The 26025-nt window shown below is 41.4% G+C and overlaps 2 protein-coding genes across 2 annotated transcripts in view; one reads left to right on the forward strand and one right to left on the reverse strand.

Moving 5' to 3' along the window:
- The window catches only part of ADSS2 (adenylosuccinate synthase 2), a 45032-nt gene extending 39157 nt beyond the window's left edge, over positions 1-5875 (forward strand). The window contains exons 12-13 of the mRNA XM_007182446.2: positions 3339-3488; positions 4732-5875. Of these exons, the coding sequence (XP_007182508.1) occupies positions 3339-3488; positions 4732-4784 (203 nt within the window). The 3' untranslated portion in view covers positions 4785-5875. The remainder of the gene's footprint in view (positions 1-3338; positions 3489-4731) is intronic.
- A 3000-nt stretch (positions 5876-8875) lies between these two features.
- Positions 8876-26025, reverse strand: part of SPMIP3 (sperm microtubule inner protein 3) — a 36034-nt gene continuing 18884 nt past the window's right edge. Inside the window, exon 4 of the mRNA XM_007182444.2 lies at positions 8876-8967. Coding sequence (XP_007182506.1) covers positions 8876-8967 — 92 coding nt within the window. The remainder of the gene's footprint in view (positions 8968-26025) is intronic.

Consider the following 26025-nt stretch of genomic DNA (forward strand, 5'->3'; position numbering starts at 1 on the left):
AATACATTAACCCACTATGTCCTTCAAGCCACAGGAATGATTTTTTTCTAACTTCTATTCTGTGTCTAAAGTGGATGGATGTAGGGAGATTTCCTACTTGAGGCAATGTGTTTTTTCAGGCGTATCTTTAGTTGTATGATTTCTTCAATTACTCAGGAAGTTCCAAAAATGTTTCCAGCTTCCAGAAATAGAAACTGTTAAATTGTTTAGTCATCCTATAAGACTAGAAATATGTCAAATGAAGGAATATTGACTAGCTTAATGGAACTTGGTAGGCTGGTAGGTTTTGTGACCAGTCCTTGGGAATTGAGGAGAGCTGCAAGTTCTTAGAAACATGTTTAAAGTCATTATTTGTTAGCTAACATCTGAGCCATCTCCAGTTTGGTTTCTGCTGACCATTCTTTTCCTTGATTGTGGATCACTGTTTCTGTGTCTAATGCCTTTTGGTTGAATATTGGACATCGTGGATAATATGTTGTAGAGACTTGGATTCAGTTGTCTTACTCTGAAGAGTATTGGTTCTTGTTTTAGGGGACAGCTGAATTACTGGCTGATCATCTTGAACCTTGTATAGCTTGGTTTTATGCTTTGTTAGTATAGTTATGTGGAGAGCCCAAGGTGTTTCCCAAATCTCTCTAACCTAGTGTGATACAGTCTCCAAATTGTCTCCTCTGTGGATCTTGGCAGAGCTTGGTTTTAGGCTTTGTTGGGGTGTTGAGGGGGGAGTCTGTAGTAGATTTCAATCTAAAGTATGGTTTTTACTTTTAATGAACAGCCTTTCTGTTGTCTCAGCTGGATGCCAGGAGAGTTAACAAGGTATAAAGAGATCTCTCCAATCTGGCAGTGCTGGAGATCCAGTGTACACTGTTCCTTCCCTTTTACCAGCACTGCTTGACCTCTAGAATCTTTGTCCCACTCAACTATGTGACAACTGCTATCTGGTAAGCCTCCCACAGTCCCATTCTTTGCATGTATGGTTGAACTTTAGCCACAGGACTTTCACACAGACTTCTGGGGGAGGTACCCTCTCTGTCTGTATAGCTCCCACCTGTCTGACGCTTAACCTTGATGATTCTAGCTACTTCAGCTTCCCTGAAATCTGATGTCTGCCTTCTCAGGTCAGTGGGACCACCATTCTCTACTGAATCCAGGGTCCTGACTTTCATTGATCAGGAAATTGTCCCTAGGCAGAGAGTTGAGTAGCTTCGGGAATTGCTTACGAGTTTTCTTTCTCTCAGAAACCACAGTTTGTGCTGCTTATTGACCACTGCCTGGAAAGAGTTGTCGTGTATTTTGTCCAGTTTTACAGTTATTTATGCTGGAAAAGTTAGTCTAGAACCGTGTACTCCATCATGGCTGGAAGGAGAAGCCCCACTGAGTCTCTTGATTCCTTCTTCTATCATCTGTCACAAACAGTTCTGACTTAGTGTGGTTCATCACTTTCTCTAAGCGTCTAAGAACATTCCTAGTAGTATGTTTTCATCACGTTTGTATCATGGATCATAGGAGAGAACTCCCATATCAATATATTCTCTTACTAAACTTTTTATTCCACCACTCGCAGGACCCCTTGATCCAGTACCTTTAGGATCCAGTTCCGTACATACTTCTTTGGCTCCTACTGGTAAATGTTGGCTCAGTCCTACAGATCCTTCAGAATGTAGCCCCTCTCCTCCTTTAGCAGGCCCCGCGCATCCTTGGCCAACTTATGTTGTACCGTGACCCTAGATATTGTTTGCTGGTCAGGAGGGGAGATAGAGGTAGGCCCTGACAGGGCCACAAGCTGCCTTGCAAGGCAGAGGCTTCTGCATCATCCTCAAGCAAAGGGAAGCCTTAGTCTTTAACAGAAAGTAGTAGGCCATTCTGCAGGCCATCAGCGAATCTAGGGATTCAACCCAGATGTCTCATCCAGAGTCTCAGGGTCCCACTTTTTTCTCAAACAGGATCTGGCCTTGTCATAGCAGATTTGCTGGATTTGAGAATTCACCTTTCTCTGGAGCTCTGCCATCTGTATGATTGAGTCCTAAGCCTGATCCTCAGCTTTTCCTGCTCTCTGCTATAGGAGATGAGATTCTCTCTAGGTGTTTTCATTAATCTTTCATTGTCTTTCTCCAGTTCATGCATGGCATTCATCTAGAGCCGTTCAATTCCGTTGTTCCATTGTGCTCATTTCTCAATGCTTCAGGTATTGCGAGTGCTTTACTTCCTACCGTGGCATCCCAGTTCACCTCCCATGAAAGTTTTAACAGTTGCTCTACTATAACATGCCAGAGATTATCCATACTCTGTCTACCACTAGTGATCCTCCTCATTGCCAGCCAGCTAGCCAATGATCCAGCTTCAAGATCCCATTTTAGAGCCTTCTTCCTTATACCACTCCTGGCACCAACTGTCTTACTTTTGGTTCCCTGGGAAACAGACTCTCTGATATAGAGATGTACATGGAGGTAGTTTGTTTGCAAGTGCTCTGAGCAACAACATCTGTAAGGGAGTGAGAGAAGAAGCGGGATTAGGCAGAGGGAGAAGTTGAACTGCAGAGAAGTTCCATGAAAAGCCCTTAGCTGATCCCATAGGGGAGCTCTGGGGCTAGAATAGTTTTTCAGAGTAGTCCCAAATTAAGGTAAGTAGTCAGGTCCTTTGTATCCCCACATTGACAGGTCATTGGATATGGGCTGCTCCAGGGAGACAGCTGGGGAGATTCTGAGCTGTGAGTTCTCAGCAGGCAGTACTCCCATAGCTGGAGAATGAGTGTCTGAATCCTGAAGAGGGAAATCTGGACAGTGTACCATAGCATCCACCATACTGTCTCTAGTCAAAGAAACTGTTCTTGTTTTAGCACCCTCTCACCAGAGAAATACAGAGAAACTGGTTAGGTGAGATAATGAAGAAAATTTCCGGCAAAGCCTTTGTATACATTCACAAAAACAATAGATTTCCCAGGTGAGAGCAAATATGCAAACCTTCTTTCTGTGAGATTTCTGCCATTATACAGATCCACAATCCCTAATCCATAGTGTGGAAATCTAAAAAGCTCTAAAAATTGAAAGTTGTGAATTTGGCACCAGAACTATTTGATGGCAAAACCTGACTTGAACTGATGTTATTAGAACTAATAATCTACCCACTTAGAGTGAATAATCCTGTTGCTGCAGAAATATGTTTGATTATAAAATACTAGATGGTGCACTGTTTTACCTTTCTAAATTCTGAAAAATTCTAAATTCCAAAACGTATCTGGCTCTAAGTATAAGAGATTGTGAACCTATGATATATCAAAAAGTTTTTGACAATAGGCGGTGTACACCATGGACAAATATACTTATTCCTTTAACTTTCAGCAAACCAAGAAGTCTTAAATAAAGTTGAAGTTCAATATAAGACTCTCCCAGGATGGAACACAGACATATCAAATGCAAGGACTTTTAAAGAACTACCTATTAATGCACAAAATTATGTTCGATTTATTGAAGATGAGCTTCAAATTCCAGGTAAATATAAATATTTTATGAAGAACTATCTTTTTCTACTTTTAACTTAACCATCTACTTTTGAAATAGAATAAAAAACAGATTATTACTTTGTAGAGTGCTCACGATTTGCACAAATGCCCTGGAAAATATAAAATAATTTTATTCCCTAGAGTAAATATAATCATCTTTCTCTAATCCTTCATATGCCTGAAGATAATACATTACCTCTCGCCCTTTTTGACCCTGCTTTTAATTCTCTGTCTGTTTTTTACCCTCTGACATTGATTCTTATTCCTTTCTCCCTCTTAATAACAAATCCTTTGTGTCTTTACCACCACCAAAAATGGTTTGTGGTTTTTTTCATTTGGGGTTAAGCTACCCTTGAGAGTTGGGGGAGTTTCTTGACTGGATATTAGGAAATAATAGGTACAGAAAATAGGAAATCCAAGATTTCAGAGGCAAAAAGTGAAGTGAGTGGGAAGTATCCTCTGTATAAAATCTGTTATGCACTTAATCTGATTTTGTATTGTTCGTTATATTTGTGGTTCATCTCCAAACATGAATCTTGTTTTTCCATATTGCTAGCTGTGTTTCCCAGCTTGAGATCAAATTTTGTAAGCATGTTTGCTCACTGCATTTAGTCAACATCTTTTGAAATATAAACAATGAATTTAACAATGACATCTGTAAAATGCCATAAAGGTTTACCCATGTGGTGCAGACAATTAGAGATTCCCCTAGACTGGTACAGTAGCCAAGTTCTCAGGCTGTGCAAGTTAAAACAGTATTCTTTTCCAGATATTTCTACTTTTTGTGAGATATGAAAGTTAGAGTGGTACTTCAGTGTCCTCTTAGTATCATCCATTTATCAAAGATGCTTATCTTTTCTAGTTAATTAGGAACTTGATTAAAGGTTGTTTAATCAAGTTAGGTCTCTGATTAAAGAACCTTTAGGTTCTTTAGGTCTCTGCTGGTTTGGGCCAGTATTTTACTATACTAATCATTAGGAATTGAATAGTTGTAAATATTGTGCAATGAAAACAGGAAATGGTAAGGCAAACTACCCTGTGCTGAATGTTGACTGCACATTCTGTTTAGAAATTGGCATAATCTGCTAATAGAGAAAAAAAGATAGCAAAAGGCACAGTGGGGAAAAGTTAAATGGTGGCATTGAGAAAAGTGTGGGATCTGTTAATCTCAAAGGTTGAACATTGTAAATGAATTAATACTATTCTTATACCATTTTTTTTTCCTCTCCCAGTTAAATGGATTGGTGTAGGTAAATCCAGAGAGTCTATGATTCAACTCTTTTAAGGATTTCCAGTGATGCGAGAAGCACTCCTTGAGAGGGGGGGAAAGGACTTTCTTAAATATTTCATTTATGATCTACAAATTTCAAGAATAAAGACATTGAAGTGAGTTTTAAGCCCTACAGTTGTTTCCAGTCTTTTCAGATGGATGGCTGGTGTGGAGATACACTTTGGCATTTTCCAGTGTCAGCGTCCTTGGCTGGCATAATTGCCGAATCATCTGTTGCTCCTGCTGCTCATGGTGCCACATTTTCTTTCAATGTTTAGTAATAATATGATCAATGTTGTTTGAAATCTAACAGAATTACCTTCAATGTAGTTTTTCTTCATTATTGTTATTGTGTGTTCATAGGTTTTACCTCTATTGAATGGTAAGAACAATTAATGCAGTTTTGCACAAATATTTTTACATTCTGATCATTCAGTTCTGTCATTGTAATCTTCGTTGTTCGAAAAAAATAAGAGAGGAGTCCTGTAAACGTTTGTAATGCTATAAATTATGTTTAAGTTGTGAACTGTTTATTTTCTGCTGAGACCATTGCAAATTTGAGCTTTGGTGGTGGGAGGGGGTTATATTCATGGGTTCTTTAATTTGTACAGAACACAAAACTTATTTCTCTCTGTAAATTATTTAACACATTGAACATTTAGTTAAATGTTCAAAGAGAATAAGTGTTCCCTAAAACAGCAATTGTAATGTTAAAAAAAAAATTAGTCATTAAAGGATCTGTTGTGATATTTGGTGGATATTTTTCTTTAATTTCAGACAATTCTGAAATGTATAGCTTTCTTTTTTTATCTTACCATTATTTATAAGTCAAGTGGATTGTATTTCAACATCGTGCCTGCCAATATGCCTACAAAGTCATCTATAAGTGTCCAAATGAACCCAAATTTTTGGTCATAATGTTGATCATGCCTTTATTTCTTCTTGAAAAAAAAAAAAAAGAGGTGTTATTTTGACTATTTGGCTTAACATATTGTGTTGTAGATTATCCTTCAATGAACTATTTTAAATGTTTAAATTAGGTGCCACTTAAATTTATTTTATTATACCATCAATAGCTGATTAAAAAGAACCAACTATTTCTAGTATGTTTTGTGTATTGTATTTTTGTTCTGATAAAAGAAGTAATAGTAATATGACTAGTATATGTAAGAAAGAGTTTTATCTTTATAGTCTGTGGAGGTAAGGTGAGGAGAGATCAAAAACAGAATCTTTGAAAGGATCTAAATGTCTTTTATCTTCACTAGATATATTTTTATTAATAATTAGTTTTTAAAGTCCATTATCTTGGCTATAAGCATTGCATTATTGACACACATTTTTAATAATGGTCCAGAAGCAAATGTAAAGAACCCTCTCTTCAAGTCAGGAGTGGTCTTATTTTTGTACCAAAAGAGTGTAACCTTCCTATTGATGTTGATACACATTTACATATTTTTGATCATTTTGAGTGATTCTCCTGTTTCTCTTTAAAAGTGAGCTGTTTGCTGATTAAACTGGTTGAGAGGATCTGTTCTTCAGATACAGTTCAGTCTTTAAAATCATAGACAACTGTATTAAAATAATCTTTGTTGAGCAAGTGTATATGCCAGGTATTAAGTATGTGGGTGACAAGTACACAGTCTTTCTAAAGTTATTGTAGTGAGGACAGCATGCTAAACACACATATGCCAGGATGGAAAAGAACCAGAGTGCTGTGAAGGAGAACCTAACCTAAATTTGGAAAAGGTCAGAGAAGACCTTCAGTAGAAACAGCATTTAAACAGACCAAAAGGATAAGTGGCCGAAGTACAAAGTAGTCCATATGCAAAGACTCAGAGGCTGGAAGTAATTTGGAAAGTTTGAGCAACTGAACAAAATAAGTGAGGGGCTGGTGAGGCTGCTGAGGCTAATGAGGTTGGCAAGAAAAACTGGGAGGAAGGTGATGCCAAACAACCAAACCATGTTTTGTATGAAAGAAGAGGACTATAGGCCGAAACGTATACATATGCTTCAGGAGGCATCATGAGAGCACGGAACAACCACTGAAAACAAAATTCTGAATTGTGAAACTTCGTAGAAGGGAAATGAATGACAGAACAAGATATTTCAGTGGGGAGAGGACCTATTTAGTATATATGTTTTATATGTTAATTGATTAATATAGTTGAATGAAGATGTCAGTCCTTCACAAATGAGTATATGAATTTAATGCCATTCCGGTCGGAATTGCCGTAGTGGTCTTTGTAACTGGACAAAATTATACTGAAGCTTAGGTGAAAAAACGAATGTGCAAGAATTCCTAAGATATTTTTGAGAAAGGAATGTGTTGAGAAAGGAGGTCTTTACTCACTGGATATTAAAACAGTATAAAGCTACTATAATCAGAGTATGTGATACTGTCATGGGAAAGAACAGATACATAAGGGAAGTGGACTAGGCATTCCAGAAATAGATGCAACATATATGGGAACTTAATATAGGCATTTCATTTCACTGGGAAAAGAATACATTAAAAAGAGTGAGAGCAAAACAATCTCAACATAAAATAGAAATTTATAATAGAATAAAAATCTAACTTATAACAGTTTTAAGTAATGAAAGTAATATAGGAAAATATATAATCTTAGAGCCTTCTAAAGAAAAATAAGACACTTGGAAACCCTAAAGAAAAATGTACAGATCTGACCAAATTAAAAGTTTTAAAAATACTATGAACAAAATTTTAAAAAAAAAACAAAAAATGAAAAAACAGAAGTAAAATTTGGGGAAAAAATATTTCAACACATATCCTTAAAACACAAAGAGCTGCCTCAAATAAGAACGTGACAACTAATAGAAAGATAAGCAAAGCTTTCATTTGGGAGGCTTCTGGTCTTAAGCTCTGTGAAAATGTTTCTTTGATAATTCCCTCTACTCTTAATTTTTTGTTGTTGCTGTTCTGTCTCTAGAATGCTTACTAGTTAGACGATGGACCTGATTTGTTACTCTATGTCTTTTTTTTTAAAGTCATTTTATTTGCTTTTCGATTCTCTATAGAATATTTCAGAATTTTTTCTAAATCCTGTCAAATTTTTAATTTTTGGCAATCATTCTTAATTTCTAAGAGCTTTGGAAAGATTGCTTTTTCATGTTTATGGATTTAATTATTTTGACCCATCTCTTGTCAAATGATAAAGCAATTTTTTTTAGCTTGTTTTAGGTTCTTTTCTGTTCCCTGAATTCCCTTTCCTCTGGGATAATTTCTTCTGTTTGTTTTATTTATTTTGGTCTTTGTCTTTCATGTTGTATTTTTTCAACTCTCTGGTGATCCTTGGTTGGCTGTTCACAACTAAGACAGTGGAGATGTATGTATATATACATGTGTGTATATATGTAACTGTGTTCTTGGGGGGAGTTTATTAACTGGTAGACTTCACTTTGGGGTGTTGAGTAAAGAACCAACTACTGTGCTGGGGGGTTCCTAGGGAATAGAATGTAGGATTCTTTCCTTTGGGATCATTTCATTTCTTAGAGAAGAACCTCTAGCATTTTGCCTAGGGAGTTGATGCCTAGTTGTCAGGCTTTCTTCTTGTCAGGATAGGGATGTTAACTCCTGTATCGAGACTTTCAATTAATCTTTCTTTTTACCAGCCCCACATCTCACTACAGCCCTGTGTCATATCTGGGGTTCTGCATCCAAAGCACCTTCCAGGTCTGTGATGCCAGTAATCTTCCTCCTTAGCTACATCCTCAGATGCTGCTGCTGCTTTTTTTTTCCCAACAGTGATGCAGTTATTGGGCGGAGGCAATTATATTCTTACCTGGTCCCACATAAAACCACTGGACTAAATGTGAGATGGTTTGCCAACACCAGCAACAAGACTGGTAGTGGGGCATTAAGAACAGGTGACAAGTCTTCTTAAGGCTGATCTTGATTCCCTGCCCTAGGCTGACCAACTTAATCTGAAAAGAATTTGCAACATGTAAATATTTCAGGATTGTAGCCATCTGGATATACACTTACAAGTAGTTCTGTTACCATTATTTCAGTCTAAAAGAGTCACTTAAGAATGCCAAATGTTATTTTGTTCAAATGCCATGGTTACTTTAGTCTAAAATTCTTTCTTTCAAAGCCACCTCTCTTCACAACAGTAATGCTCTGGCAGTGAATTAAGTGGTCTAGGATCCGATGAAACTGTGGCTAATTTCTGGTCCCAATCTGGAATGTAAAACAAATTAATGATTTATTTTAAGACTACTTAATTTTAACACACTGTCCTTTCAACAACAATTGTGTGCAATAAAATAATTTACAGGATTTAAGACAAAGGAATATATTTAAAAGGTGTGGAAAAAAAGGACTTAGAAGGTTATTTCTGTGGTTCAATCTCTGATTAAGAAGCGTATTATTGGATTATTTCAAAATGTAAATAAAATGAAATAAATTATATAAATTTGCATTCTTACATTCTAATTCTAGACAACCCCCCCCCCCCAACCCTCTAAGCCCTACATTATAAACAGGCCACTTTGTATCATCTTTGTATCAAACTGCTGTTGTTACATCCCTAAATTCATACCCAATGGAGTTCCCTCATGTCTTATAACTCCTTGTCTACAATCACCAACAGTTCTGCTTATCTAAAGGTAAGGGTTCAAGGAGCTTGTGTTGAATACTGCAATACTGCATCTACACCTAATGAGCCAAAGACTAGAATGTTTCAATGATAGCGATATAGTAAAACTTTATCATGGACCTTGTATTAGGTATTTTATTTACATTAACCCTAATATTCACGGTAATCCTCAGAGGCCCGCTGATATTATCACTGCCTCAAAGAGATTAATTAACTTGCCCAAGTTTACAGGACTCGTGAGGGGAGTAGCCCACATTTGACCCAGGATTATCAGGCCCCAAAGTCCCTAATTTTTTCATTGTTCTTTCCACCTTCCACAGCATTTCAACAGAATTTAAAGAAATAAACATTTCTTGATATTAAGAATGGATAACATTTCATTTACCCAGGGAATATGGCTAGAAATGCCATCTCTGGAAGATTTTAAAAATCAAATTTAATTAAGCGCGATCCTGTCTGTACTCAGTAGCCATATGACTTCTCAAAGCTTACTGTTGGATTAAATAGTAGCTCTGACTTTCTTGAGGATTGCATTGTATTCCAGGGAAATATATTAATGAAGTTTAGAAGTGTTAGGAATCGTACTTAATAGTCTTAGTGATCCTTGTTGTAGGAATTATCAATATAATGGAGCTGAATTATATTTACATTTAACCAGGTAAATGCAACAGTAAATGTTTTAAGAACACACAGCAACCTTTTTTTGGGATTTCTCCTGCCATTCCACTTAGTATATATGCCCACAGACTGGATGCTATCAAGCCTGAAATATACTATACAGATTTGTGGGTGGGGAATACTATGGAAAGAACTGTGAAATGATGTTTTAGATTTCTTTATCATTTGACAAAGTGAAATTATTGTTCATGTGGATTTGTGTGTGATGACTTCTTTGAAATTCATTGCTGAAAAATAAAATGAAGAATTGAGAACCACAGAGAAAATTTAACCAACTTGCTGAAGAATCCCATGTATTCAAATACTTTAATGATTTACTATTATTTAATATTATCACTTTGAGCAATTTAAGAAATTTTGAAGGATAACCTTGATTGTATATGATTATGCCCTGGTTTTAGAAATTAATCACAGTATAAGATGTAATTCCAGTGTATTAGGTTTTTTTTTTTAAACAAATATTTATTATGGCACATGTTTATTCTTGATCAATAATAATAATAGCTAACATTTTTGGAGGTTTCTTAATGTTACGTACAGGCACAATGCTAAATTCTTTATACGGGTATCTCAATTCTATTAGGTAGATACTATTTTTATCCTTTTTGCACATGGGAAAACTGAAGGTCAGAGAGTCTAAGGGTCACACTGCTACTGAAAGAATATATTTTATTTTGGAAGAATGAGGTTTTTGAATTATTTGGCACCAGGGTGCATAAAACAAGGGCAATTTTCATCTGAGGGGCCATCTCACTCTTCCAGGCTATAAATTCTGAGGACGAAGTCTTCATCTCTTCTACTGTGTCTTGCACATAGTCAATGCTTAATAAATATTTCCTAAATAAATAAATGAACCCCTATGTGCTGAGAAAGAATTTTACTGAAGAAGAATTTCTTAGGCAATAACCATGATCTATCATAATCTATACATAATCTGTTCTTCAACTATTCCCAAAAGAGATAAGAACTGCACATGAAATGCAAATCATTGCTAATCTAGACATAAGCTCTGCCCTTAAAATCTGATCACAAAGACTGGTCAATGGATAAGATAAAAAAACCTTACACCTTGATAAACAATGTAATATTTACTTTATCTTATTCTGTGTAAAGCCCTTCCCCCAAATACTCCTTCGAGGAGTCAGTTTCTTGAATTAAACAAAAACTCTATTCAGTCTCTGCTCCTTTCTCTATCAGTGCTCAGCTTTGTAACAACTCTGTTAGGTCTCTTGCAGACCAGCCTTTTGCCTGCCTGATTGCCACCTAAGTATCTCTCAAATCCGTGTAACTCTCTGTACTGCTACTGAGACAGGCTGGGGACCTGGGACCCTTTGCTACAGTGTTGCAGCGCTTAGACCTGGACAAACCTCCTACAGCAACAAAATACAAAGAAACTATAAGGGACTAAAAATAACTGTGTGCATGCTCAGTTGGGGTAAATTATGGACAAAAAGACTGGGACTTCCCTGGTGGTGCAGTGGTTAAGAATCCACCTGCCAATGCACAGGACACGGGTTCGAGTCCTGGCCCTGGAAGATCCCACATGCCATGGAGCAACTAAGCCCGTGCACCACAACTACTGAGCCTGCGCTCTACAGCCTACGAGCCACAACTACTTAGCCTGCGTGCCACAACTACTGAAGCCCACGCACCTAGAGCCCATGCTCCGCAACAAGAGAAGCCACCACAATGAGAAGCCCGCGCACCACAACCAAGAGTATCCCCTGCTCACCATAACTAGAGAAAGCCCATGCACAGCAATGAAAACCCAATGCAGCCAAAAATAAAATAAATAAATTTATATATATATATATTAAAAAAAGATACAAAAAGACCAAAAAACCCAACTGCCACTTCCAAAGAGCCAGAAGCAAAAACCAGGTGTCGGGAGCTTTTGCTCTGTTCATACCCCCTGCACACGACACCACCAAAGGGGTGGGCAAAACAGCTAAGGCACTCCTCTGGCCTGACCCCTGAACACACACCTACCCTCACCCCATATAAGGAGCCAGCTCACCCCCACTCAGGGAACCATCAAGGGAATCTGTTACTTTTTTTGCTCCCTCCTGCAACCGCTGCAGGAGCCCCAATGAAGCCTTGCCTGAATTTCTTGTCTGGCCTCTAGTCAATTTCTATTGATTGGGGAAGGCCAAGAACACTGGTCGGTATCAGACGGGGCAGTTGTACCCTGTTGGGGAGAGGACCTGGGCACCTCCGGGACCACTGACTTCAGCTTCCTCAGGGGTGACAAGCGGCTGCCTGAACCTCGTGTTTCGGCGTCACTACGTTTGGTAAGTCTGCCTTCCTGGACACTGGGGGTCTCAGGACCCTCATTCAGACAATGCTTTCCCCTCCCCCTTGTCCTCTTCCCTCTCCTAATATCTCCCTACTTCTCCTCTCTCTGTCCTCTCCTAATTCTCTGGCCTATCCTTCCGAGAGAGTGGACATCGGGCAGCTACAGCATCACTCCTCCCAGCTTGTGAGACCTGCTCCCTCTGGCCGGCAACGGCTCACCTTGTCAGGTGACAAGCAGAGAGGTGGGAGAGGCTCGCCTCACACCATGCAGATCCTGGTCCAGCAGGCTCTCCCTGACGGGAATTTATGAGAGTGATAGAGGTTTAAACCTCATATCATGTAGTGGCTGCAAGTCCTGTTGTCCCAGTATTCTTGCCTTTGTTTTCCTGCTGCCTCTTTCTCTTTTTCAGTCTTTTCTGTCCCTCCTCCCTTTACCTCTCCCTTGATTCTTATACCTGCACTCCCGTCCCCTTTATCCTGAAAACTTCTTGTTTGTGTCTTTAAATTTTTGTCATTGGTATCTTTGTTTTATGTAGTTTTGTCCGTCCAACTGCTCCTGCAAGTCTCTGCCGACATTGTGGGCATGGTGGAGCACTTAAACCTCAAAATACAAACTGGCCACATGGCCTGAGACTCCAGCCTTGGGTTACTTAGTGGGATTTTAAAGAGAAAAAAAAAAAAAAAAGGAGAGGAGCTTGCATCTCTCTTCTGCCTTTGCAATGTAACTATTCTGCCTGGGCTCTCAGGAACTACCTGATCCATCTGTAGTTCTCCAGACTGAGGAAAAAAAAAAAAAGAGGCATTTTAAATTCAAGCAGAAAAACTGTGAGATCTCTGGTTCTGTCTGTCTTTATGTAAAAATTAACTTGTAAATGAGCTGTATTTAATTTGCTTAAAAGAAATTGAGTGCTTATATACATTCTCAGAAATATAAAAGAAGCTCACTAGAATACATTTCAGGTTCGTGTGATCTGGGAAATATTTAATATTGAATTAATATTTGGCATTAGAGCTAGCTTAAGCTTGTGGTTTTAATTAATACAGACCTGTCTTTAGAGACATCAACATTAAGTACAATACTTTCATTGTACCTAGGGTTATTGAAAGTCAATAAATGCATATTGTTTCTGTTATGAAATTTATCAACAGGGAAAATAACCCGATATGATTAAACTTTTAAGTAAATGTAACTGAGATAAGAGCTTTTTGTTAAACTCTATAGGAATAATTATGTTTTGGTAATGTCCATCTAAAATAGTCTCTCCAAATTTTGGTAACTTGAAACAAAATTAAGTTAAATGTTAAGAATTCATTGAATATCCAGGCCATTTCAGATAAGATAAAATTTTGGAACATTAATTGCTAAACATGTCTAAATTTACCTACTTTTGTCTTCTTGTGAGAGAGAAACTAAAGATGTTTGATGCCACCTTGAGATATTCTCTACCAATCTATAGAATGCTAATGTAAAAGACAGTTCATGGTGGCTTAAGGAAAGAAGGATGTGTGTTTTCAGAAAAGAAGGTATGAGGAATGGAAATATACTTTGTTGAAAGGAAAAAAAGGGTGATTTTGTCCTAGAGCTGGTTGTTTCTGAATGGGAAAAAATAAGGGACAAAATATGTCTATAGAAATTTGCAGAAGGTTTGTGGAAAAGGAACACTGAGAAGAGAATATTGTATGTGGTCAGGATTTTCTAAGGTTGGACTAAATTCAATTAGGTAAATGGATTTTATTAAGAGTAGACAGATGCAAGACTGGATTTGGTTTCTCTCTCTCATAAGAGAGCAAAGTTTTCCTGGAATGCTGCTTTTGATAACAGATTGTGTGAGTTTCTGTGCCTTTAAGTGATCTGTATTTACTTTTGCAATCTTTTCTTTCACCTTAGCTCAAGGAATAATTTTTTCATGGTGACCTATGATTCTATCTGATTGGGTGTTTTAAAACTTTTTGAAATTTTTGACAGACTTCCCAAATATCAAGTTCTTTTGACCTCCAGCTAACTTTGGGGTGCTTCAAAGGGCCCTTGGAGCAACCCAAAGAGAGATCCTAAACTAGTTGGGTTCATTTGGTATGTTAAATTACATGGGAAACATTGTCCAAACTCACTGTTGCCTGTGTCAAGTGGAATCATCAGGCTCTCCCCAGTTTTATCGTAACCACCAAACAGATAGGGGAAAGGGTTTTGGGTTCTTCTGCTGTCTAGTCTCTCACCTTACTCTATGTTCAGAAATCCCCTTTGGGAATACTCCCACCTCTAGGCCCTCAGGTCCTGACTCCTGTGGCATTTTTCATTACGCCCAACTCCAATTCCTCCAGGAGTTCCTTTTTGCACCCCTAGGACCCCCTTCACTCCAGGCCTTGGCAGCCCAGACCTTGTTACAGACTACTTATTGGGCTGGCCACTTCCAAGCAGCCCACATCCTAGGCTTTATAGATGCTCATTCTTGAGGAATACACCCCAACCTAGGGAAACTTGTTATAGGACATAAGCTTTAGAGATAACAGATCCCCTCAAGGAGAGCCCTGGCAATGCGCTGGCACTGACCCCTTGCATGAGGGACTGGGTCGACCAGAGACGCCTGGTTAGGAATTGATGGGAAAGTAGAGGACGCTCAAAATCCCATTAGGTAAGAAGGGAATTTGGAAGACACTCCGACCCCCTTCTGACAAAGGCCTCCTGATAAAATGTCTCCAGGACACCAGACTTCATATCTAGGAGCGCTCTTTCTTGGTTGCAGGTTACGCAACATGGAAGGATCCTCTTCTAAGCCAGAAGAAACACCTCTGGAATGTATTCTTAAAAATTGGAAATTTTTTAAAACTAGATGGGCTGAAAAGGGGAAAACTTACACTTTACTGTAACACTGCCTGGCCTTTATATAAGTTGGGGGGATGGATAAAAATGGCCTGAAAATAGGTCTCTAAATTACAATATCATCTTGCAATTGGATCTTTACTGTTGCAGGGTGGGAAAATGGACTGAGGTTCCCTATGTTCAAGCCTTCATGGTCCTTTACCAAAACCCCGCTCTATGTGGCTCCTGTAATCAAAAGCCTGGGGAATCAGAAAACACTCCCAACATTTTAGATGATCCCCTTCTAATCCTCCCCAGTTCTCAGGGGGGAAACCAAGTCTCCACTGCTTCTCCGGAGCCACCTACCTCTCCAGAGCCACCTACTCCCCCAGAGGCACCTACTTCTCCAGATCCCTCTGACAAATCCCAAACTCCACCTCCCTATGTCCCTTTATACCCTCCATTACCCCAGAAAGGAGAGACTTGTCCCTCTGAGCTAACTCACAGTGCAACTTCCTAGCACCCAGGATCAGGAAAAATATGCCCTCTTAGGGAAATGGCAATAGGTGAAGGGACAATCAGAGTACACGTGCCCTCTCTTTAACTGACTTAGCCCAATGCAAACAGAGACTGGCTGATTTTCTGAAGACCCTAGTCAAAGTTTGCTGAAGGGTTTCAGGCCCTAACTCTGGCCTTTGATTTAACTTGGAAGGATGTCCAGATAGTCCTATCTACTTGCTGTACCCCTGAGGAGAAACAGAGAATTTGGGCAGCAGCCCAGGGGCGCACTGACCAGCTTGCCGGGGACCAACACGAACTTTTTGTTATGGGAGGAGACGCAGCCCCAAATCAGGAGCCCCATTGGCATGATAATTCCTGGGAGGGAACAGAAGCCAGAAATCACATGATCCAATGGGTATTAGAAGGGATGAGAAAGTGTATCAAAAAAGCCAGTTAACTATGAAAAGGTTAAAAGAGTGACCCAAGAAGAAAAAGAAAATCCAGCCCTCTTTCAGGGACTGCTTGTGGAGGCTTTTGGAAAATTTACTAATATTGAGCTGTCCATTCCCAAGGGTCAATCCCTGCTGGGACAACATTTTATCAGCCAGTACACTCCTGATATTAGGCGGAAACTCCAGAAGTTACAATTAGGCCCACAAACCCCTATGCCCCAACTCCTAGAGGTGGCCTTTGGGGTACTTAATAATCGAGATCAAGCTGAGGAAGAAGAGAGAACCCAAGGTGAAAACAGGCAGGCCAGGGCTCATGCTAAACTGATAGCTGTTGCTGTCTCTCATGCCATGTAACCTCAAGGCAACCTAAGGGGGCCAAGGAAGTTTAACCATCCATCCCACAAGGGGGAACACTTCAAATGTAAGTCAACTGACCACTGGGCCCAAAAGTGCCAAAAAAAAGCCCCCTGGTCCATGCGCAGTCTGCAAACAAATAGGTTATTGGAAGTGAGACTTTCCCCCATCCCAAAGGCGAAGGGGGGACTCCCACTTCAATACGGCCATGCTGGATGACTGAGGTGACCCGGGGATTCTGGCAGCTCCCCTTCACAAGATGTCTATCTCCTTTGAGGAGCCCTGGTGGTCCTTAACATGGCAGGTAAGAAAATCAATTTTTTAATTGATACGGGAGACACTTACTCTGTCCTGATCTCTCACACTGGGCTTCTCTCCTCTAAAAGCTGTACAGTGACTGGTGTTGACAGAAAGCCTCACACCCATTACTTTTCTGGGCCTCTCACTTGCCAATGTGAACAGCGTTTGATCTCACACAGCTTTTCAGTTGTGCCTGAGTGTCCTACCCCACTACATGGGAGAGACTTTCTGGCCTCCCTTGGAGCCATATTACAATTAGGAGACCCCAAGCAGCCCCTTTTCTTGACTCTAAGACAAATCAGCTGGAAGAACAAGGGTCTATTCCCAGCCATATTCTACACTAAACCCTGCAGTCTGGGACAAAGGAATCCCTGGGAAGGCTATAAATGCCCAACCTATAAAAATTAGTCTTAAGCCAGAAGTCGCTCATCCTAGCAAGAGAAAGTATCACATAAAGTTGGAAGCAAAAAAGGGTTTGCGGGCTTCCCTGGTGGCGCAGTGGTTGAGAATCTGCCTGCCAATGAAGGGGACACGGGTTCGAGCCCTGGTCTGGGAAGATCCCACATGCCGCGGAGCAAGTGGGCCCGTGAGCCACAATTACTGAGCCTGCACGTCTGGAGCCTGTGCTCCGCAACAAGACAGGCCGCGATAATGAGAGGCCCGTGCACCGCGATGAAGAGTGGCCCCCACTTGCCGCAACTAGAGAAAGCCCTCGCACAGAAACGAAGACCCAACACAGCCATAAATAAATAAATAAATAAAACCCAAAAGTAAAAAAAAAAAAAAAAAAAAAAAAAAAAGGGTTTGCAACCCGTCATAAATAAATTCTTAAAACATGGCCTCTTAGTGCTCTGTCAGCCTCCATGCAGAACCCCTCTTCTACCAGTTGTTAAGCCAAATGGGGAATATTGAATGGTATAAGACCTTAGAGCAGTAAATGATACAGTGGTCCCTATACATCCCCTTGTAGACAATCCTTACAATACATAGTCCAGAAACCTGGAGATGCCAAATGGTTTACTGTGCTTGACCTCAAGGATGCCTTCTTTTGCATCCCAATTCATCCCTCATTACAGGATCTGTTTGCCTTCAAGTGGACTAACCCTCACTTGGGCCAAATGCAACAATATACCTGGACAGTATTGCCTCAGGGGTTTTGGGACAGTCCACCATTGTTCACCCAGGCCCTAGGAAAAGAACTAAGGGAAATACACCTAAAAGAAGAGGCTATTCTACAGTATGTGGATCATATATTAATATGCAACCATGATTTTCACCATGGAGGCCTCAGATCAGAATACCATAGACGTCCTTAATTTCCTTGGGGCCTGGGGTTACAGGATATCCCAGAAAAAGGCACAAATTTCAAAACCACAACAAGTTAAATATCTGGGATATATTATAAACCCTGGAAGTAAACAGTTATCTCCAGATAGAAAACAAGCTATATCAGGCCTAAGTGCCCCAAAGACAAAAAAAATCTTTGTACTTTCTTAGGCATGGCAGGATTTTGCAGAATTTGGATTCCAGGATTTGGGCTAATGGCTAAGCCTCTATATGAAGCCACTAAAGGCCAGATACAGAACCATTACTTTGGAAGGGGGAAACAAGAAAAGGCTTTTAATAATATCAAATATTATTTGGTATTATTAATATCAATAATATCTGGCCCTCACCAGAGATCCTGCTCTGAGTCTCCCTAATTTAAAAAAGCCATTTACCTTGTACATAGCTGAAAAGCAGGGGACAGCTCTGGGGGCTCCTTGTACAAAAGCTAGGAGAAGCTCCTCAGCCTATAGGCTATGTTTCCAAGCAACTAGATTCCGTGGCCCGAGGTTGGCCTGGCTGCCTCTGGGTGGTAGCTGCCACTGCTTTATTAGTGGAAGAAGCTAGCAAGCTTACCTTTGGACAGCCGCTGGAAGTCCAGACCCCTCATCAAGCACAAGGGACTCTGGAGATTAAAGGCCACCATTGGCTAACTGGAGGCCGCCTTACTAAGTACCAGGCTTTACTCCTTGACTCCCCAGAGCTAACTCTCAAAAGTTGCCACACCCTCAACCCGGCTACACCGATGCCCGCAGAAAGCCCAGAACTAACACATTCCTGCCTTAAGACCCTTGACCTGGCTTATGCCTGTAGGCCTGATCTAACAATCCAGGCCATAGAAAACCCTGAGAAAGCATGATTTACAGTAGGACAGGGTATGCTATTGTGAGTGCTTGTAGCGTTACAGAAGCAAAACCTTTGCCACCTAACAAACACTTCAGCCCAGAGGGCTGAGGTAATAGAGCTAACTTGGTCCTTAACCTTAGGGGAAGGAAAAATTATAAACATATATACAGACTCAAAATATGCCTTCCTTGTTTTACATGTCTAGGCAGCTATCTGGAAAGAAGAGGACTTTTAAATGCAAAACACTCCCCTGTGAAATATGGAGCTGAGATTTTACATCTCATAGAAGCAGCTCAAAACCAAAACTAGTAGCAGTCATTCACTGCTGCGGGCACCAACAGGAAAAATCTCAAATTACGCAAGGGAACAACAGGGCAGATTGGGAGGCATAGAAACAGCCCTGATGCCCAGAAAAGAAATGGCTTTAATCCCATCCCTTACCCCTTCTAACGTCATACCTAGTTACTCAACTTCTAAGGAGACCAGGGCACGAGACAAAGGGAGAACTAAGGGAACAGATGGCTGGTGGCACACACATCAGAAACTGCTCGTACCCCTTTCTGAGCAGTGGAAAATTATTAAAGGACTACCTGATTCTCTCCATCTGGGGAGGGATCTAGAGTCCCTGCCCAAGGTGGTACTTGACAACTGATTAGCCCTCGATCATCTATTGGCAGAACAAAGAGGGGTGTGTGCAATTGCCAATACTTCTTGTTTTGCACATATGTCAACACCTCTTCCCAGGTAGAAACCAACATTGAGAAAATTTGACAATAAGCCACCTGGGTTCAGCAATTAATCACCAACTCTTTCTATTCAATATGGGCGGGGAAATTGAAAACTGCTTATGTAGTTTGTTCTCTCGGATTCCACAAGGTATAAAAAACTTTCTGGCAGGAGTTTTTCATTTTCTCATAACCCTTTTCTTTTCAGTCATACTGATTTATGCTATATTTTATCTAGTACTCCGTTGTCTTCCCTGCTGTTGTAAGCCTGTGACTAAGAATTTTTGGTTCAAGAAGGAGACCTGGGACCAACAGGTTCAGAGCTTCCATTCTAAAAATAGAGCAACATGTTTAACTTTAACCCTGAGGTTAACAAAATATACGCCCAAACAGAATGGCTTCTTGGCAGGGATGACGTAGCCTCCCCTGTGTGGTCAACAGTTAAGGAAACCCTCCCAAAGTTAACGTGGTTCCTTTCCTTTCTAAACCCTTTAATGGCTATTGTTGTTCTTCTCCTTTTTAGCCCTGGTTTGTTTAACCTTTTGGTTAAATTTGTGTCTTCTAGGCCTTGGTTGGTTAAATTTGTGTCTTCTTGGCCTTGTCTTGGTTAAATTTGTGTCTTCAACAGTTTGAAGTAAGTCTCATGATGGCTCAAGGAATTCAAACCATTCCAGCAGAGAGTGGCCCAGGTCCCTACAGGTCCTTGGGACAGTCAGCAAGGGACTCATACACCTCTAGGGTAGGCTAGGGTCTGTGGCCCCTGTCCAGCAGGAAGAAATTTCAGAAGAAGAGAACTTCAGCCCCTTACCCCTTAAGAATAAAGGTGTAGGGCTTCCCTGGTGGTGCAGTGGTTAAGCATCTGCCTGCCAGTACAGGGGACATGGGTTTGAGCCCTGGTCAGGGAAGATCCCACATGCCGTGGAGCAACTAAGCCCGTGCGCCACAACTACTGAAGCCCGTGCGCCACAACTACTGAAGCCCGTGAGCCACAACTACTGAGCCTGTGATCTAGATCCCGTGAGCCACAACTACTGAATCCCCCGCCTAGAGCCTGTGCTCTGCAACAAGAGAAGCCACCACAATGAGAAGCCCGCCCACCGCCATGAAGAGTAGCCCCTGCTTGCTGCAGCTAGAGAAAGCCCGCGCCCAGCGATGAAGACCCAGTGCAGCCAAAAATAAATAAATAAAATAAATAAATTTATTTTAAAAAAAAAAGAATAAGTGTGTAGAGTCTCTCAGGGGCAAGTGAGACAGGCTGGAACCCAGGACCCTTTGCTGCAGTGCTTGCACCTGGACGAACTTCTCCTCAAGCAACAAAATACAAAGGAACTATAAGGGACTAAAAACAACTGCGTGCAGGCACAGTTGGGGCAAATTATGGACAACAAGATACAAAGAGATAAAAAAAAAATCCAACTGCCACTTCTGAAGAGCCGAGCGCAAAAGCAGGGTATTGCACATGCCCCCTGCACACACCACCACCAAAGGGGTGGGAAAAACACCTAAGCCACCCCTCCAGCCCCCTTGGACACACCCCTACCCTCACCCCATATAAGGAACCAGCTCACGCACCCCGCTGGGGAACCAGCAAGGGAATGTGTTACTTGTTTTTGGTCCCTCCTGTGGCCGGCCAGCACAGGAACCCCAATAAAGCCTTGCCTGAATTTCTTGTCTGGTCTCTAGTCAATTTCTACTGATTGGGGAAGGCCAAGAACCCTGGTCGGTATCAGTACCTCCCATCATCAGTTGCCTAAAGCACTGGTTCCTAACTTGGCTGTACAATGGAATTATCTGGAAGTTTTATAAATTATTGATGCCTGGGACCTTCTCCCTCCCACCAGGAGATTCTGACTTAATTGGTATTGGGTATATCCTGGGCATCTGGATTTTTAAAAGTGATGTAGCTGAGGTTAAAAACCGTCAGCCTAACCCCTGCAATTGCCTCCTGACCCTTTGTATTCAATCTTTGCCCCACTCTACTCCCCATCCCGCCCCCTTTTTCTTCCCCACAGTTGGAGTAATCTTTTCAAAATGCAATTTTAATCGTGTCACCTCCACCCTCTTTAAAACTTTTCAAAAGTTTCCCATTAATCTCAGGCTAGAGGCCCCAAACCTGAAAATGGCCTGTAAAGCCCTCCTTGTTCTGATCTTGCCATCTCTTTAGCCATATCCTTCTTGACTTCTGGCCTCCAACACACATTTTTTTTTTTTAGTTCTTCAAACATGTCATGCTCTTACCACAGTGCCTTTGCATATGCTGCACTCTCTGTGAAGCTCTTTCCCTCTTCCTTGCCTAGTTAACTTTTAGCTCATCTTTCAGCTCTCAACTTATCATTTCTCTGGACTGTTATATGCTCCTGTAGCACCACATAAATTCTGCTTCATAGGATTTATGACGGGTGAAATTTTATGCTTATTTCTGTGCTGGTTCCCCACCGAAGCTCCTTGAATGTAGAAACTTTGTGTCTATTTCTGTTTCACATGGTGTTGATGAAACCTTGCACACTGATTGGGATATAGTTAGGCTCTCAAATTAGTTACTGAAGGAATATGTATGAATGAATGAAAATGTGCTTGACATCAAATCTATCAGTGAGTTCAACTGATATCAGCTCCAAAATGTCTCTGAAACCCATTTATTCCTTTTCATCTTCCCTGCTGGTTCGAACCACCATCACCTCTGGTCTCAACTACTAAACAGTTTCCTCACTGGTCTGCAAGCCCTCCCTCTTGTTCCTCTCCAAACAGTGTCCTAATGGCAGGCAGACTGATATTTTTAAAATACAAATGATATGCCACTCCTCTGTTCAAAATTATTCCAAGTCTTTCCATTGTTCTTAGAATAGAATCCAAACATCTTACCACTCTCACCCTCACTGACTACCCACCAAACTACACTGGCCTCCTTTCTGTTCCTCAAACATGCCAAGCCCTTTCCAGCTTTCAGGCTTCAGCACTTACTATTCCTTTTTCCTGAAATGCTCTTTACATGGTTTTTTCTTATTTTCCAGGGCTCAGCGAAAACTGCATAGAGGCTTTCCCTGACTGCACTATTAAAAGTAACCTCCCCTGGCTATACTCATCACTCTGTTTACTTCCCTTATAGCACTACTACAATCTAAAATTTAAAAAAATATGTACTTGGTCATGCTCCATATCCCCCACCAGAATGTCAGCTCCATGAAAGCAGATGTCTTGTCTATCCCGGTCACTGTACCCCCAGCAGACAGCACAGTGTCTACTTTGCACTGGGTGCTCAATCAATGACTGAATCATCTTATGATTGCCAGCTTCCAAGATGGACCCCAATGATTGTCACCCCCTGGTATCTGTGCCTTGGGTCCTCTCCTCCCACACTGCTTCAGGGCTGAGTGTTGTGTGACTTTTGAACCTAAGCCATAAAAGGCATTGCAGTTCCCAACTTTATCTCAGATTACTCATTCTAGGGGAAGCTAACTGCCATGCCATCAGGATGCTCAGCCTGGAAAGGCCCACCTGGAAAGGCATTGAGGTCTCAGTCCCCAACCAGCATGTCACAGCCCTGTGAGTAGTCATACCTGACAACTATGTGAGTGAGCCACCTTGAGGGTGGGTGCTCCGGCCCCAGCTGAGCCTTCAGAGGATGAAGCACTCACTGACACTGAATGTTACCTTGAGAAAGACTCTGAGTCAGAACTGCCCACCTGAGCAGTTCTCAAGTCCTAACCCACCAAAACCATGAGAGATAAAAAGCATCATCATTGATGTTTTAAGTCACTAAGTTTTGGAATGATTTGTTACTGCACAATAGATAACTAACATACACACAATCAATGAGTCAATGAATGGAGCAATGAATATTTCAACATAAATTTTCTCTTGAATTAGTCAGGCTTCAAACCTCACTAAGTAGGGCACTAGCCAATTCTGTCTTCTTGTGTTGCCTAGCCTACACTTTCCAGTACCATATTTTCAATTGTATACAGATCCCAACTTGACACTTCTTCTGCCTAAAACCATTATTTCTATCAGAGGCACCAACAATCCTGCAGTAGAAGTGGGAGGCTATGCAATTAGCTTTAATTTCTTTCCTGTGAATTCTCTACCAGTACTGTCGTTTCTCTCTCCTGATGCTTTGCCATATGAGTCTTCTTCCCATTTCCCATGAAACTTCCTCAGTTCACTTTAAGAGCAAGGTCTGGGAGTGCGACATCTCCAGACATGACCTAGACTGATGACTTACCAGTTGCTTGCTTGAGTAGGTTTCTAAGTCTCTAAGCCTCCGTTTCCTCTTCTGCTAAATGAGGTTAATGACAATACCTACTTCATGGGGGCAATACAACTCACTGCAGCCCTGAGTGTGACACATGTATGAGTAAATCACTTAGCACAGTTTTGGGCACATGACAGATATTTTCAATTCTAGCAAGTAACCTAAAACGTAGACTTGAGTCTCTATTTTACAGACACAAAAAGGTTCAGAAAAGTCAAGTGTCTTGCCCAACACCACGCAGCTAGAATGTGCGAGGCCTGTAGCCCTCCAAGGCCTGGATTCTGTTCACTGCCTCTCACTACTCCATCCCGCGGTTCTGCCATGGCCTCCCAGCTGCTCTTCTCACCTGCCAGCTGTGTCTTCTCCCACCCATCCTAAGCAGCCTGACAGACTAACATCCTCTGAAGCTGACTGGGTCACTTCCTGGACTCTGATCCTACAATGGCTCTGATTGTCCAAATTCAACTTTCCAGACTCCTGCAGCTCCTCTTCAGTTCCAGGCATTCTCGCCCCCTCTGACTGTCCACACTTTCCTTCCCACTTCTTCGTTCTGCCTTGCCCAGTCAGCCAGGTCCTCATAGCTGGATTCCCCCCTGCTCTCCCAGAGCTCACAAACCTCCCAAACTTCTTCTCATCCGCTGCCTCTGGTATGTCGCCCTGTTTCTTCTTTCCCATGCACATCTTATCTGTCAAGACCGAGCTTAGTTCTCCACTACTGCATGCTGCTTTCCTGGCTGTTCCAGGCCCCAGTGACCTCATCTTTCAACTCCTGCTCCTCTACTTGGTACTTAATCACTCTCTGATAGGTTGACTGTTGCCTCATCTTCCCAGTTAGCTTGTGAGCTCCCTGATGCTGAGCTCATAGTCTGGACTTTTACCTCCTCCCATGGCACCTAGCCCAGGTATTTTCTTTGCTAGACGTTAACCTTGTTCTATAGGTTTGGAAAGAATTAGGAATTGTCTTCTAAAATAAGCAAGGGAGAAACCTTTTGTGTCTGTCTAACAAGACTTCCACATAGCAGAGGAATTGTAAATAAGTGTTTACTATCACTTTGGAAACTAGAGGCCACCTAGAGTCCCTCATACAAAGGAAACAGATTTCACACTCAGTCTCAAGAAACTGCTTCGGCCGTCCTGCAGGGACAGGAGCCCCACTAACACTTCCGGACGATCCCTTCTTTCCAAGCCCTCCTCAGCCCCGGCAGTGCCCCCCACCCCACGGATGACTCCCTTTAACATAACCTTCTTACAAGAGCGAGGAGATATGGGAATATAGGTATACATATAGCTGATTCACTTTGTTATACAGCAGAAACTAACAGAACATTTTAAAGCAATTATACTCCAATAAATATGTGAAAAAAACCCCAACAACATAACCCTCCTAAGGTCCCCTGCCTGCGGGACCCTAACGCCTACCACCCTGTACCTCCTCCTCCAAATGACTTAATCTCAGCTCTCACCCTCCTCCCCATTCCCTCAGCTCACTCTCTTCTCAGGCTCCAACCTTCTCTCACCTCCCAGAAGCCAGGTTTGCCCTTATCCCATACTCCTCCAGTCAATCTCTGGCCCCAATCCCAGCTTCATCCATTACCACCCCTATGCCTGGCTCAACTCCCCAAGATCTGCCTGGTCCTGCTGGGTTCCCACTCTTTCCGATTGCTGTCATTTGCTGTCCCCTCAGGACCTGAGTCCCAGCCCTGCTCTGGCATCCCATCCGGGCTGCAGCTCTTTTCTCAGAGGCGACAAGAAGGAGGGCAGATTCTTCCCATTCCTCATCGCATTCCTCCCCACCATCCTTCTACTAGTTTTCTCATTTTTAATTTTAAGATAAAAAGTGGCTCACTTTAAAGAAAACTGTTGAATAAATAGTAGTACAAGTGATGCTCAGCTGTGACAGAGACAATATAGCTTAAAGGTTCAGCACAGAGCTTGGCCTGGGGCTGAATTCTGCTTCTTCTAGGTACTGTGATTTGGGGCTAGTTAATTAACTGTCTCTGCAACTTGGTCACTGTTTACAGTGACCAAGAAATAATAGCATTTACCTCAGAGAGCTGTTAGAAGGACAAAATATGTGCCTGCCACAGTGTAAGAGCCTCAGAAATATTGGGGTT

Source organism: Balaenoptera acutorostrata, chromosome 1, assembly GCF_949987535.1.
Source record: "Balaenoptera acutorostrata chromosome 1, mBalAcu1.1, whole genome shotgun sequence".
In the NCBI taxonomy this organism is placed as follows: Eukaryota; Metazoa; Chordata; class Mammalia; order Artiodactyla; family Balaenopteridae; genus Balaenoptera; species Balaenoptera acutorostrata.